Source organism: Pecten maximus, chromosome 3 (assembly GCF_902652985.1).
Source record: "Pecten maximus chromosome 3, xPecMax1.1, whole genome shotgun sequence".
Taxonomy (NCBI): Eukaryota; Metazoa; Mollusca; class Bivalvia; order Pectinida; family Pectinidae; genus Pecten; species Pecten maximus.
Window position 1 is genome coordinate 2,674,161 of NC_047017.1, and position 14,430 is coordinate 2,688,590.

Below are 14,430 nucleotides of genomic sequence, written 5' to 3' on the forward strand. Positions count from 1 at the left end.
TAATTTGTAAGTAAATTCCAGAAGAAAAGAAGATCATGTACTAATAACTGAAAATTTAAGGTTTTCAACTCCAAAATACGTAAAAAAAAAAAAATAGGGTGGGTTGATATCTGAGGTTTGGTTAGAATAATGCCAATACCTTTTGAGAATTTAAACTAAGCTTAACAAAAAAGTCCAGATTCCCTGGAGCATATCCCTAAGTACCAAGAGTTGCTGAACCATAAATTATGGATGATATTCAGTATCAAAGTCAATTGTGTATTTTTAAATGTCCATGATGTGATCTAATTATTTGTTTGACCTTCATACAAAAGTCAAATTTATCTGACAAAATTTTGTTTCAACAATTAACAATTGTGTTCTGCTGCATTTGGGCTTAAAAATCATGTTGCAAGTGAAGCTAGCTAATTAATATGTAAATGTCATTTATGTTAAAAAATCTGTAATAATGTGTCGGCCGTATGATAATTACGACCAAACTAATAATGAACCCACGCTGCTACATATTTCCTACATCATGATTTCATAAATATTTTATAAATATTATCTTTCTTTTTTTTTACCACTGTATAATACTTATCTAAATCATGTATTTCTTGGTTGGCATCAATTGATATAAAATTTTTCCTACTTATATGTATTTTTTTTCTTCTTTCTGACGGATATTGATAAAATCGATATTCTCTTTCATCTCTGAAATGACTTAATTGTCGTTTTAGAAACATGGTATTAGGTATGTGGAAGGAGCGTATAATGTCTAAATATTCACCAGCACTTGTAATTAATTTGCCAGTCGGTTCTGATAACTGCAGGGCTTGAGACAGTTGGTACTGCAACAGGTGACATAAAATGGCCGCCTTTTCCTGCCTCCCAGCTATCATATTTATTATAGGTATATTTGTTACAAAGCGTTTCTCCAAGATATTAGTGGCTGTTGACAGAGCCTGAGGTCAAAGGTCACCTCCTCCATCTGTACGGTGTCAGTAATGATGAAATAGTTAATTCATTTCACACATCATGGGGACATACGGTCTCAAGATTTTTTGTCTCAGTTAATTTGTGTTTATTTCTTTTTTGTCAACTCTTCAGAATTAAATCATTTAAACTTTGGACCCTAATAGACAGACAAAAACAACCTCTCCCACAAAATCTTTGTCCAGTTTGACAGTTGTATGTAGACACTGATGTATTATAATTACTTCACTGAGGAGATTTTCTGAGGCTCTATCAGCTGGGCCAGTTTCGGTTTTGATGGGAACCTGATTTAGAATAATGATTTTGAAATACAGACAAGCAAAAGAAAACAAAGTCACTTTACTTTCGAGAGTGACTAATCACCAAATTAACTTTGTGGTGAAACTCTACAGAATTTTTTGCACAGATTGTTTTTATATCACATCAACTGATGAGAAAACAGTGTGATTCAAAGTATTGCATATCCTGATATGTCCATCTGTTGACAAAGTTGTGTAGGCAGAAAACACCTCGACAACAGCCAAAACACAGGTCCATGGGAAATAGTCAATCCGCGCAGCTCTAATAATAGATGTACTGACAAGCAAGGTCCACTGCAATGTAAGTCTAGAGGGAATTTAAAATTCCCCCAATAAATATCTGCATATAAGCATCAGCAGAATTATAGGGTTAAAGTTTCAGTTTTCAAAATTCATTAAGGTCAGTGTTGAAACTTAAGGTAATATTTTACAAATAAATTTAAACAGTTTTAATGTGTGATGTACAAAAGGAGATTGTATATAACACTGATTGAATAAATTTCAACAATTTAAAGTGTTTTCATTAAGTTTCCCCATCCTAAAACCATGATTTATGACCTTAGTGGTGGTGTGGACACCCTTGGTCATTTTGACCTAATTTGTGGTGTGTACACCCACGGTCAGTACCAGTGGTGTGGAGAACCTTGGTCATTGTGACCTTAGTTGTAGTGTGGACACCCTTGGTCAAATTGTGACCTTAGTTCAGGTTGTGGTGTAGACACCCATGGTCAGTATGAGTGGTGTGGACACCCGTGGTCAGTATGAGTTGTGTGGACACCCATGGTCAGTATATATAAGTGGTGTGGACACCCGTGGTCAGTATGAGTGGTTTGGACACCTGTGGTCAGTATGAGTGGTGTGGACACCCGTGGTCAGTATGAGTGGTGTGGACACCCGTGGTCAGTATGAGTGGTTTGGACACCTGTGGTCAGTATGAGTGGTGTGGACACCCATGGTCAGTATGAGTGGTGTGGACACCCTTGGTCAGTATATATGAGTGGTGTGGACACCCGTGGTCAGTATGAGTGGTTTGGACACCTGTGGTCAGTATGAGTGGTGTGGACACCCTGTGGTCAGTATGAGTGGTTTGGACACCAATGGTCAGTATGAGTGGTTTGGACACCTGTGGTCAGTATGAGTGGTGTGGACACCAATGGTCAGTATGAGTGGTTTGGACACCTGTGGTCAGTATGAGTGGTGTGGACACCCTGTGGTCAGTATGACCTTGGTTGTTTGTATGATGTTGTATGATGCACAAATACACATATTTTCTAATCAAGATCTTAACCACAAGGAGCGTCCCAATCCCACACCTTGGGAAAACCAGGAAATTATCAGTCCTGTCCGCCTCTGCAAGACTCATACTGATCTGTCACCCAGAGAATGACCACAGATTCTTCTTACAGCTGAAGTACTAAGTCCTCTTATGTTATCAGCTAGCTAACAAGTGTTAAAGATACTGGGATGTTTATCAGTCCAAGCACTAGGGTTATAGACAGTATATAGCTACTAAACTTTTTCAAAAATCCATTTATCTGCATCCTGATTGGCTTTAAACCCATTAAAAATATTTACCAAGTTAAAAATGTATGTTTTTTCACAAACAAATTTATTGATTTAACTTCAGATAAAGTGAGTCAGATAAGATAGGGCTTTATATTTTGTAAAATATTTCAGGGTCATCTAAAATTTTCTAATGAATCATTCCGATAATAATAGCAACCATATTTTGTTCAGTCAGTTTTGAAAACTTTCTTTTATCAAATAGAAACAACATTAATTATTGAAAATAAAGAGCAAATAATTTGACGTACTATTCTTAAAATTATATAACATGTCAACTTCAGCTGATTTAAATTTAATGACAAAAATAGGAAAATTTCTCAAATGTTTCCATTCAAAACAAAAATGATTGTCATTAGGGATTTTAAAACATGATATCTGCCAACTGACATTGTTGGATAATATTTAAAATTCATGCTAATGATATAATTCAGTTTCATTAGCTTAGTGTTAGATTACGGAAAAGTACCGATACTAGATACAACAAGAACAAGTTAAAGGATTAAATTTCTCAATTTCAGATGACACCTCAACTGAAAATGACAGTTGTTGACTGATAAATATTCACCTGTTTTTAATGATTAATTTGTTATATTTTTCTTTGTGAACCAGCAGCATATCAGATAAGCAGCTTGTAATCAAATTTCACAAGAATTCAACAAACTGTGCTCTCAATTGTCTCTATGCATGACAAATAATATCATTGCCAGTTTTTAAAAAAAAATAAGAATAGATGAACATGGAAATTTTACTCCATCAATATTACATTACGGATAATGATTATGAATATTAATTAACTACAAATTCAAGGTTTAATATTATATATATATATACCTTAACAGTGATCTAAAAGGTATTAAGATGTCATTGTAATGGGTTTTGAAATTTAACAAATTCTTATCAGCATTCGCCAGAAATCTTTTTCTTTCTTGATACCTAATGTAAAAAATGTTGTCAATATCCTAGTTATATTACTGTTCATTTGTTGGGCCCACTATATGTGTATTTCTACCAAGATGGAATTTTGATATCATACATTGACACAATCATACAGCCTTGTATTTATAACTCAGCTTTAACACAACTGAGAAAATCTTTACCCCAAGTCATTAAGACCAAATATCACTATGGACGTTTAAGAGTTCATTAGAGATTGAGAAGAAATAGACACACAACCCCCGGGACAATCAACAAGCCAAGTTTTCTCAATTGATGGTGTTTATATAACACAACTGTTACGGTAACCCAGAGACGTTTTTATTAGAGATATCTTGATACCCACTGGCTATTTAACAACCTCGCACTCAGATTGTTTGGGATAGACTCTGTCCGACAGTCAGACAGCTGCCAGGCACTATCAACAAAAAGACTCTTAATTGCTACGCCGCGGTAATTATTTGGGTAAAAAATCAAAACCTTCATTGAAACAAAGTTGGGATATTTTCTATTCTCAAGAAATCTGTTCAATACAATATTAATCTATATGGTTTGCTATCTTCCTGACGACTGGCCAGGTATCGATATTTGATAGAAGCTAGAATACAGACGTCTGCCACTGACTGTCTTTTGTGCCAGGTAACTAAATATTGCTGAAAGGGTGTAACAAAGGCTTAATCCCAGCAGACAAAACGGAGGAGAGTTCTGACAATAGGCCATCGCTTACAACCCACCGCGACACCATACTGGGACAACACATTAATACAAGCAGCCAATCAAAAGGCAAGCTTTTGTATCAATCTAGAAGAAACAATACCGGAGGCAGATAAGGAAAGCAGGGTATCCTTGATAGCAACGGAGAGAAATAATTTATGGCCTGGGAGAGCATTTTGATTATTATTTTCATGCATCAATAGAGGGCTTTTCTTTTTCAGGGTCTCATTGATTCCAAGATAAAGTTGTGGAGTGTTTTCAGTGCTATGGTTACCATGCAATGCCAAACTGGCATAGACAATGAAGTTATACATTCCAATTAGCCTGATCGGTCAGGTAAATCAAACGTACATTTGCCTGTCGCAGTGGGCCCCATCTTGGTTCGTCATCCATACGGCAATGAAGAAAATGACTTGACAGAGCATGGTAATTAAAAGTCTTGTAAATAAGCCGATTGACACAACAGAATAATGATCTTAAGGTAGTAAAATCTGATATGTCACAGCAATTTGTGAATAAAGGTCCTGGTGAAGAAATTCACCTGTACTGTAAATCTTCAGGTAACAGCCTTTGTCTGAATCTTAATGTACTTCTCATGTAATGCTTAATCTTTGAAATTGGTTGGTGACATTTAGATAATAAACCACGATTACCTGAAGGAAATTTAGTCGAAAATTTACAGATCGTTGTGTATAATGAATGTAAAAACGGTGGGGGTATACCCAGAGGGCTGTACGGTCACGTTTGGTACAGAGGCTGGGATGTAAGTGATGAAGATAAACGCAGATAATATCTCATCCAAACTATTCCCCTTCTGCAGAATTCATTAAAAAGACAAGATAATTATAGCATTGAGAAGTTGATAAGACAAGTTCGATTAACACATACATCATTCTACACGACTCAATATGGAAATTAGCCGGATAATACCTCTGAATAAATCGACAGTAATTACTGGGGACAATAAGCACTAGAGGTTGACTACAGCACCGTGTGTCTTCCTGTTGAAAGCTTCAGTTTTTATGTAGCATTTATCTCATTATAATACCATTTGCTGGCTAACTACTCCCTAATGGCAGTGTCTGCATGTACATCCCAGCCCCTTTCTAACCCAATCTCACCAAATCTTGCGTTGGTTGTCCTGCTAAGGGTACAAGGCAAATTACATTCTAGTTACAAGATTACAGTGAGTAATTACGACCCATAAGTCACGTACAAAATGCACGATTACATATATTAACTACTTGTTTCCTAAATAACAATAAATTAATCAGGCTACAGGGCTCGAAACTGGCTGTGTTCCATAAAGGTATCCCCGGAAAACCAAGTATCTCCTCGGGATACCAAAACTTCGTATTCCGAGTATTCTGTCCGGGATACCATTATTTTTGTACCTGATTGGTCGTGAATATTAGTATTATTTAATATTGAAGCATACATTAAGTGATCGCGATGCTTTTGTCCACTAATGCTTCACCGATTGTTTTGATTACAATTCATGGGACGCCATATGCATATAGGCCTAAACATCCGACATATATCACTCGCAGTTTTGCACTTTGTATTTGGGATGAAAGACCCTTCAGCAATGGAAAAGGTCAAGCAGAATGAAACCAAGAAATAATGGGCACACAAAATATGACTTAAGTTCTAGGGATAAAATATTTCAAACTTCACAGAAATAGCTAACTAAGCGGCATTTATGAATACTCATTAACATTTTGAAGGATTTTTTAAGGGTAAAATTTTTTTCGATATCTAAAAAAAAACAAATTCAAATTTTTGTGTTGAAAGCCAAAATAAGACTAATATATGTATCTGATTTTTTAACACAAATGTAAAGTTTGATGAAACAAAATAAATGAACGTGAGAATATCTTAGCTTTACTTATTTTCATAATAGCACCTGTAAATGTTGCAATAATTGTTTTATTCTTGCTGTGATTGGCTGTATGTTCTTGTAGATTTAGTTGTGCTTCCTCGTGCAACATGCATTATGATGTCACCAAATAGGCAAAAAATGGAAATATCGCCATCTCAGATTTCACAATTCGTTCATTTTACTCCACTAAAAGCTCAGTCAAATGAAAAGTTCTGAACAATATCATTCTGTAATCTATTATGAAATGATATCTCATGTAAAAAAATTAATTGTTTATTAAATCATCAAACTTTCTGAACCATTTTTCAATTATAACCATAAATATTTCAGACTTATTAATCCAACAGCTAAAATTGTACTTTAGTACAACATATAGCATATAACTATTGAGATCTCCACAATTATATAAATATGTGAGAAGTTAACCAAAGAAACAGCTTTTGAATTATTGCTATTCTATTTCAATTACATATACATTGAATTTTGTGTTAAAACTTGTTTTAGAATTCTTTAAAAAAAACAAACAAAAAAAACCTTGTGTATTAAACTCTGATTTTCAGAATCAGTCAGTCAGACTTGGATTTCACATTACTCCAACTTTTTCAGCATCAGTCAGTCAGACTTGGATTTCACATTACTCTAACTTCAAATCCACACTCATTACCCAATCCATATTTTATTGAGCTCAAATCTGTCGTAAACTTTGATCAGAATCAAACCGATAAGTGTTTTAAGTCCCCAAGGTTATGTAACGAGAACGTTATCGAGACACTTTGAGATATATATCGTCCCCCCCTGGTACATGTAAGCTACAAAAGAATAAAATGGTAGAAGATTCCACCTACCTTAGAGTAACTGCTTTCTTCTGATATTTTTTGAATTCTATTAAAAAGGATATCATATGTACATGGTTGTTGTCGAAGCAGTCGGAGTTACTGTCCAACCCTTCAGACTTCATCTGAAAGCTGTCCGAAGGTGAGCAAGAGTGGATAGTGCTTGGAGACGGATGGTCGGCATGCAGGGGCGAGTGGTTGGATGACCTCATATCTGAGAAGCCATACTCTCGTCCGTAGAAGTCGAAAATGTTGGAATGTTGGAGACCTGGATTTGGGATAGCCACACTGGTCGGTAGAACTGGAGGAATCAGGGCCTGGTAAGCCGAAGATGCTGGGTGCTGATGATGGTTATCGCTATCTCCCACATGGCTCAGCACCATAGGATCTTGGCCCAGCAAGGCACGTGCGGCGCGGGGGGACAGACGAGTGTCCGTCACCTTCGTGCGCTTCTTTTTAGGTGTCTGGTTGACCACCAAGGGCAGGGCTTCTGTCTGCTCAGGCTCGACTCCCAAAGGTGTTGAGGAGTAAATGGCTGGAGTATGAAGCATTGTGGGAGGGAAATACGAAAATGGAGGAAGAGGGAAAGGCAGAGGGTGATGTGAAGGGCCTCGTAGGAGGTCTGGTGTAAGTCCTCGAGGAGTTTCAAAGGCACTGGAGGTGTTGTTCTCCAGAACACGAGCAATGTTCCCAATATGATCATGGAATGGTTCACGGACTGGAGAACTCCGCATTCCAAATAATGGCCTTTCGTATGCCTTTATTTCTGTTTTTTCTTTCACAGTTTTGACAGCACCGCTGCCAAAACTAACACTACTACTGCTACTTGCTTGCTTTTTCTTTTGTTCCTTTTCTTTTGGTTTTTCGACAGTCTTGGTAGATCCCTCCTTCATGTATTTATCCAACACTGTGTCTACTGTGGTACTTACAACATCAACAAGCTGTGTCTTCAGCATGTTGGAGAAATTGTGGATGTCCACCTGTTGCAGAGGACCATTCTCAGTTGGCTTCGCGCCCTCCCTGGGCTCGTCAACTCCAGCAACCATCGAATCCTTCTTGTCATTATCTGTTGCCGTTTTATGTAAATTCGGTGGTGACGATGTTAAATAATTACTTTTGGTAAAAGGTTTCGTACAGTTGTCTTTCCTGTTGTCGTGATTAACATATCTTTCATCTGACCCATTCATGTCACCCTCCTCAACTGGAGTGTGTTCCTCAGTGTAAAGGTCCATGTATCTTTTCTGTACATGTTGTAATTGTTCTTGAAGCTGTAAAAGTTGATGCTGCAGTGCCATCTTCTCAAGTTTTCTATGTTTTCCTTCGGAATGTTCCAGCCATTTCGGCTGGTATTGCTTACGCTTCTGTCGACGGACTTCCAAATTGTTTGCACTGTTATTATCTGAGGGTGTGGGTGATTGTCGCATGTTAGACAAAATGTTCTCAACGCGTGCACGCTTTGCAGCATTGCTGTTTTCTGTGACAAATATATCATTTTCATCACAATTATCCATATCATAGCTATCCTCCCCTCCATTGGATTTCCTGTCCCCAGACATGCTAAAGTCACTCTCCTCACCAGATAAATCTGCAGAGTTTAAAGACCTACGATCCATCTCTTCTCTGTATTCTTCCTCCATGCTTTTAACGAGTGGAGTTTGCTCATTTAGATTCTGGTCATCTGAAAGCTTGTCACTCTTGACGTTATTATTGTCACCCATCTTGTCGGTCAGATGCTTGTCCTTGTGCTGAAGTATACCTCGCAGAAGTTGGGAAGTTTCTGTAATCACTGGGTCACTTTTCACCATGTCCAGGCCGTTGGCAGCACTGTCAGAGTTCTTTTCCGAATTTTGTGTCATAAAGGAGTTTTTGTAGAAGAAATCACCACAGCTAACTTTTGACAATGATTTATCCGGATGTTCGATCAAATTCACCGACTCTGCATCATCTTTTTCTCGGACAAACTTTGGAATATTGAGGTAGTATCCTTTATCCTGGAATCTGTTTTTGGGACTTGGACCTCTGGCGGAGGAAAAGGAAAACTGTTCACCATTTAATATATGTCCCTGAGATGAGGTTGTCTCGAACACAGAGGTCATACCCAAAGTGTAGTCAGTTAGGAATTACTGGACACTGATAGACATTGGGCTAATCGCAGAACCTGAAAAGAACAATTTAGTTATAACAAGAATGTTTGCTACTTCTGTGTTAACATTAACTTCCTTTGAAAGTAGAATTACACTAGCTTTTTTTCTTATTTTAATGTATTCAATCATTCAGAAAAGAAAATATTTGTTCGGTTTTTGGTGTATAACTTTGAATAGGAGATTAATTTAATTTATATCTACTTTATCTTTAATGATAAATTATTGAAAAAAATATTTGATTCATTATTAAAAAATTCTTACTTAATCTGTAAATTACAACAAGATTTATATACAAATACTATGAAAACTACTATAAAAATACAACTTGCTGTAAAAATAAAACAAAAGCTAATATACATATAATGCATTACACATCATAACTCAGATTCTATATTGATGATGGCAAAACAGGTTTATGAGCTTGATTCGACAGTTCAACACAATACAAATTTTGTGAAATTTATACTTAAATTTAAAAAAATCTGAATTTTCTCAATTTAATCCTATAATTGTGTTCAGCACTAACTTATATGGGGGTGCTATCAAATGATGCATAAATGCATTTTAAAATTTTCATTATTCTATCTTAATGGGTCTTAAAGGCAATTCATGCAATTTTATTAAGAAATGATTTACAATTTGCTTTTGTAAATCAGATAAGTTTCAGATCTCTGCCATCTCCATCACGTTAATGGTCGTCTGGCTAACGGCTCAATTTTACTCTGCTGTTAATCTTAAAATGCCAATATTTTCCTTCTTGACATTTAATATTGTATTAAGATAAACATATGTCCCAGAAAAGAAATTCGAAATTTGATAACCAGTATTTGTTATGCATACAAATTAAATGAAAATAGCTCTATAAGTTAACTGATATCTCCATATATAAAACACTGAAGGACTATTTGTCTAAAACTTCTGTCAGAAGTGTACACAAAGTATCAAGAACATTGACAAAAAAGCTTAAGATAATCATCTCTCAATGAAAACAACGCGCTAAGTATTTATCTAACTTTGGATATATAGAAATCTCTATATAAGTTCAACTTCAAGCAAATATAATTTATCATGCATGGTTCAAAATCAAAATATTTTCATTGTATTTCATATGCTTATTTTATATGAAATGAATTTCTGAAAAGTAACAAAAATATGATTTCAATTTTTAGAAATCTTTTAAACTGAACCAACAGTAAGTATCAAGTTTTTATACAGGACTGGTATTTTGTTAGAATAATTAAATTAGAATGGCACATTTTTTAACAATAACTTGAACAGAATGAACACTTTTCAGCTTCATAATGTGGTCCTTTTTTATGAAAATAAAAATACTCTAAATCTGGGTGAAAATCTGGTAAGAATTATCGCCACATATGAAAATTATTTGCATTTGAACAGGCTGATTCTTAATAAAAATGATATCTTGAGAAAAAAAAAACTTTTTTGTTTATTGAAACATGAAACACGACCATATGTATATTGTGATTCGAAGTCCAACAGAGATACCAGATATTTCCATATTAAGTTGACCTAATTCAAGTTCCTCTTCAACACTTTCATATCAACTACATATAATTTTTATCTTTCCCATAAATATACCTACAATTTAATATATATTATGCATATAAAATACTAAACATTCCTTTACCAAGAGAAAATGATGAGAAATAGAAAATATTTATTGATATTGCTAAAAAAACCTGTCCCATCTGTTGTAAACACGTAATAGTATTCATGAGAATAAAACATTTAAATAATGAAAAAGACATTTTAATGTCTATATATATACAGTACATCATATAAATATTGCACAAGGTATATGCTGAGAAATTTTTTCTCAATAATTTATGCATCATCTAGCTCTGTGATAATGGCCTTACAAATGAAATAATTCATCTTATTCCATCAAAAAGACTTTCCCATTAATATCAATAATTCAAATGTCAAGTTAAGATAACTTAGACACAGGACATGTTGGGTGCAGTCTGAATTTTTCTCTCTGTTACACAGAATTATTTTGACTAAAGACTATCTATCTGCTTAATATCAAAGTGGATAGATTGTCAGAATTATTCAGACTACAACCTCTGTGTGGCTTTCCTGTGTTAGAAAACTTGTTATAAATAAATACATGAGAGAAAATTTTTTTCTAATGAATGTTATAGGAATTTGATAGATATCTTACAGAAATAATATCACATATATTGCACCAGAAATTAAAAAAAACATATTACAAACAAAATCAATTATATATATATATTACCTCCTTTGTTCAATCTATTTTAGTATGTGTGAAATCAATCAATACAAAAGAAAAAAAATCCAAAATTATTGTAAAAGAAAAGAATTATAACACTTAATACAACATTAAAAAAAATGATGAAAGCAAGACTATCTCAACTTTAAAAACTCTCAAGAATTAACGTCAGCTTTCTACAGTACCATTTCTCTATTCTGTATATGGTGTTACTACTTTAACAATCAGTTTTAAGTCTAGATTATATATTTCTTAAATATTTTTTTCTTTTAATAAGTGCTAATGCAAGGCATACTTTTATTGACTAATGTCGAATTAGACAAAAAAAAATGAATATTATTTTCTTTCCTGAACCAATTAATGGCACTTAAATATATCCACTGAATATTGTTTGAATAGAGAGAAAATAGGTACCTTCTAAAACCTGTGATAATTGTTTTTTTATGCGTGACACAAGAACAATTAGCCTCAAATCTTCCATTCACCTGTTCCTCAAACTTGTCCCAAGAAAGCCAGATGTGCTCATGAAAGCATTCAGCGATGTTTTGTCAAGGTGTTGACAGTGATGATAGCCAGCCACCCCTCATCTTACTAAATGACCAGAAGTTATATAACATAAACCACAAACTGAGTCCAGAGAGAGGCACTTCGAAACACCTGGCCTAATTTCTCCGACTTCATTGACCGCGCGCTGTCAATTATTTGCGCGCGAGTCATTGTGTAGTAGTGCCCTCGGTACGACTTGTTTCTAAAGCCATTACGCAGGTGAACAATTATACCTACCTGAGTCGCGTGGCGTTTCTTTATCAGATGTGGAGCTTGTCATATCAGTCGCACTTTTCCTACCTAATACCATTTACCGTGTTATCGTGATAACAAGGTCTATTCTCACCGCACAAAGAACCCCACACACCCGCGTCAGTCAACCGAAACAACCCTCACAGCGACTTAAACCGCATCTTTAAAATTCCTAATCTTTAATAGTCCGACAGGGTACAAACTAATATAATAAATTCATTTTATACGGAAGGTTAAAATTAATAAAGGGATAATTATAATATGTATATATATACAAGAAGTGTTTTCTTTGTTTTTATTTATGTAATTTTACGTCAAAAAATGCTGTAGGTCTCTGGATAAATCACTATGATTACTTCCTTTTTCAAATGTTTAACCCTCAAAGAATAAATGCTAGTCAAGACGCACAATTAACACACTTTCCCCATAATATTAAATATATTAAACAATTAGCGTTTCTTCTCAAGTATGGTATAACTTCTGAAGTATGGTATGACTTTCAACATGAACAAAAAATGATAATTTTGTTTCGAAAATAAATCTTTGTTGTGCACAGCTATAGCCAAACAAATCAAGATAAAATAGAAACCGTTAACTCTAGGAATCTCTCGGATAAACAAAAGCACTGATAAGTACATGTGTATTAAGTTTATATTGTGTAATAAAACAGATAACGGATTTTGTTGATAAATTAGTACTGATTGATAATCAATTTAATTTGTCATCGATCTCTGATATTTATACAAACTAAACACATGTGATGTTTTCTATTTTAATTTCTTGAGATATGACTTATCAATATGACCTGGCGGTGCAAGCGTGATGGGACAAAGTTCCTTTGAATTTATAACCGAGATTGATAGATATCGATGATTAAATACGGGAAGGATGACGACAGCATAGATTGTATAAATATAATCATAATTTTATCAAAAGTGTGCCGTGAAGATTGTAAGAAAATCTATTATTAAACATAAGGGAATGTGTAAATTTTATCTTGTGTATAGCTGAAACGTTATCAAAAGTTGTCAGTGAAATATATCAAGTATTGTTGTTCCAGGAAAAGTGTGAAATACATCACGTCAATTTCTTGTTTCTCCAAATAAGATGAAACGGACATCTTGAGAACTGTGAAAATCAACCGAGATATTTATTGCGCGGAAATGTCTTATAACAAAGCGGAACTTTGAGAATACCGCAACACTTGACATTACACCTCTGAAAACAGTGTGAAAGTGTCAAGTAAAATTATTATCAATATTCATATGTACTTACCAAAGATTTCCTTTCTTTATAAGCTGTCTTGCCAGTTTAAATAAGGCTTGTTATTACATAGGCCTAGATCCTCCCGAGAAGCCAATGTATTGTATGTCCTAGTAATAACCTCTATTCACAAACGTCGGAATATTTAACTATTGTCGGATTTAATGTTTTAAATGAATTCCCTTTTGGAAAAAATACTTGTTTAAGACACAACCCAGTACACGCGACTCTCGCGAGCAGATGCAAATCCCATTCATTAACTACTCATGAAAACCCATCAAAGGCTTGTTCTGACAGCGGGCTTATTGGCCAACCGCCTGTCAATGCTTGGGAACGCCCACAATTTAGCGGGCTCGCACCGCAGATGATAATCATTCCAGCGATGACACAAAATGGTATTTTATTAGGGATATGATACCGAGGCCGGCTTTAAGGATGTCAATCATAGCTCCTCATTATTTAATAAACATCTCTCAGCCAGAAAATGGCCGAAAGACACGACCAGGCAGAAACGGAAATTCTCTATTTAGCTAATACCACCCATCAACCGCAGTAGTTGCGACTTTTCACTCGAATTTCAGGGACTTAAAACGCACGTATATGCTGAACAATCGACTGCTCTTTTAAACCATCCCATTCTTAAAATGCATAAATGTTTATTACTGAAATAGTTATTTGGAAAACGTCTAGATTTATAGATTTATATATCATGTATATATTTAGGTATTTTATACTGATGAATGCGACTGAAGTATCATTTTCTTAT

The 14,430-nt window shown here is 34.9% G+C and overlaps 1 protein-coding gene across 1 annotated transcript in view; it reads right to left on the reverse strand.

Moving 5' to 3' along the window:
* The window catches only part of LOC117322946, a 39,286-nt gene extending 25,360 nt beyond the window's left edge, over positions 1-13,926 (reverse strand). Inside the window, exons 1-2 of the mRNA XM_033877913.1 lie at positions 13,677-13,926; positions 7,268-9,360 (exon numbers count right to left, since the gene is read on the reverse strand). Coding sequence (XP_033733804.1) covers positions 7,268-9,298 — 2,031 coding nt within the window. The 5' untranslated portion in view covers positions 9,299-9,360; positions 13,677-13,926. The remainder of the gene's footprint in view (positions 1-7,267; positions 9,361-13,676) is intronic.
* Positions 13,927-14,430: the final 504 nt, after the last annotated feature.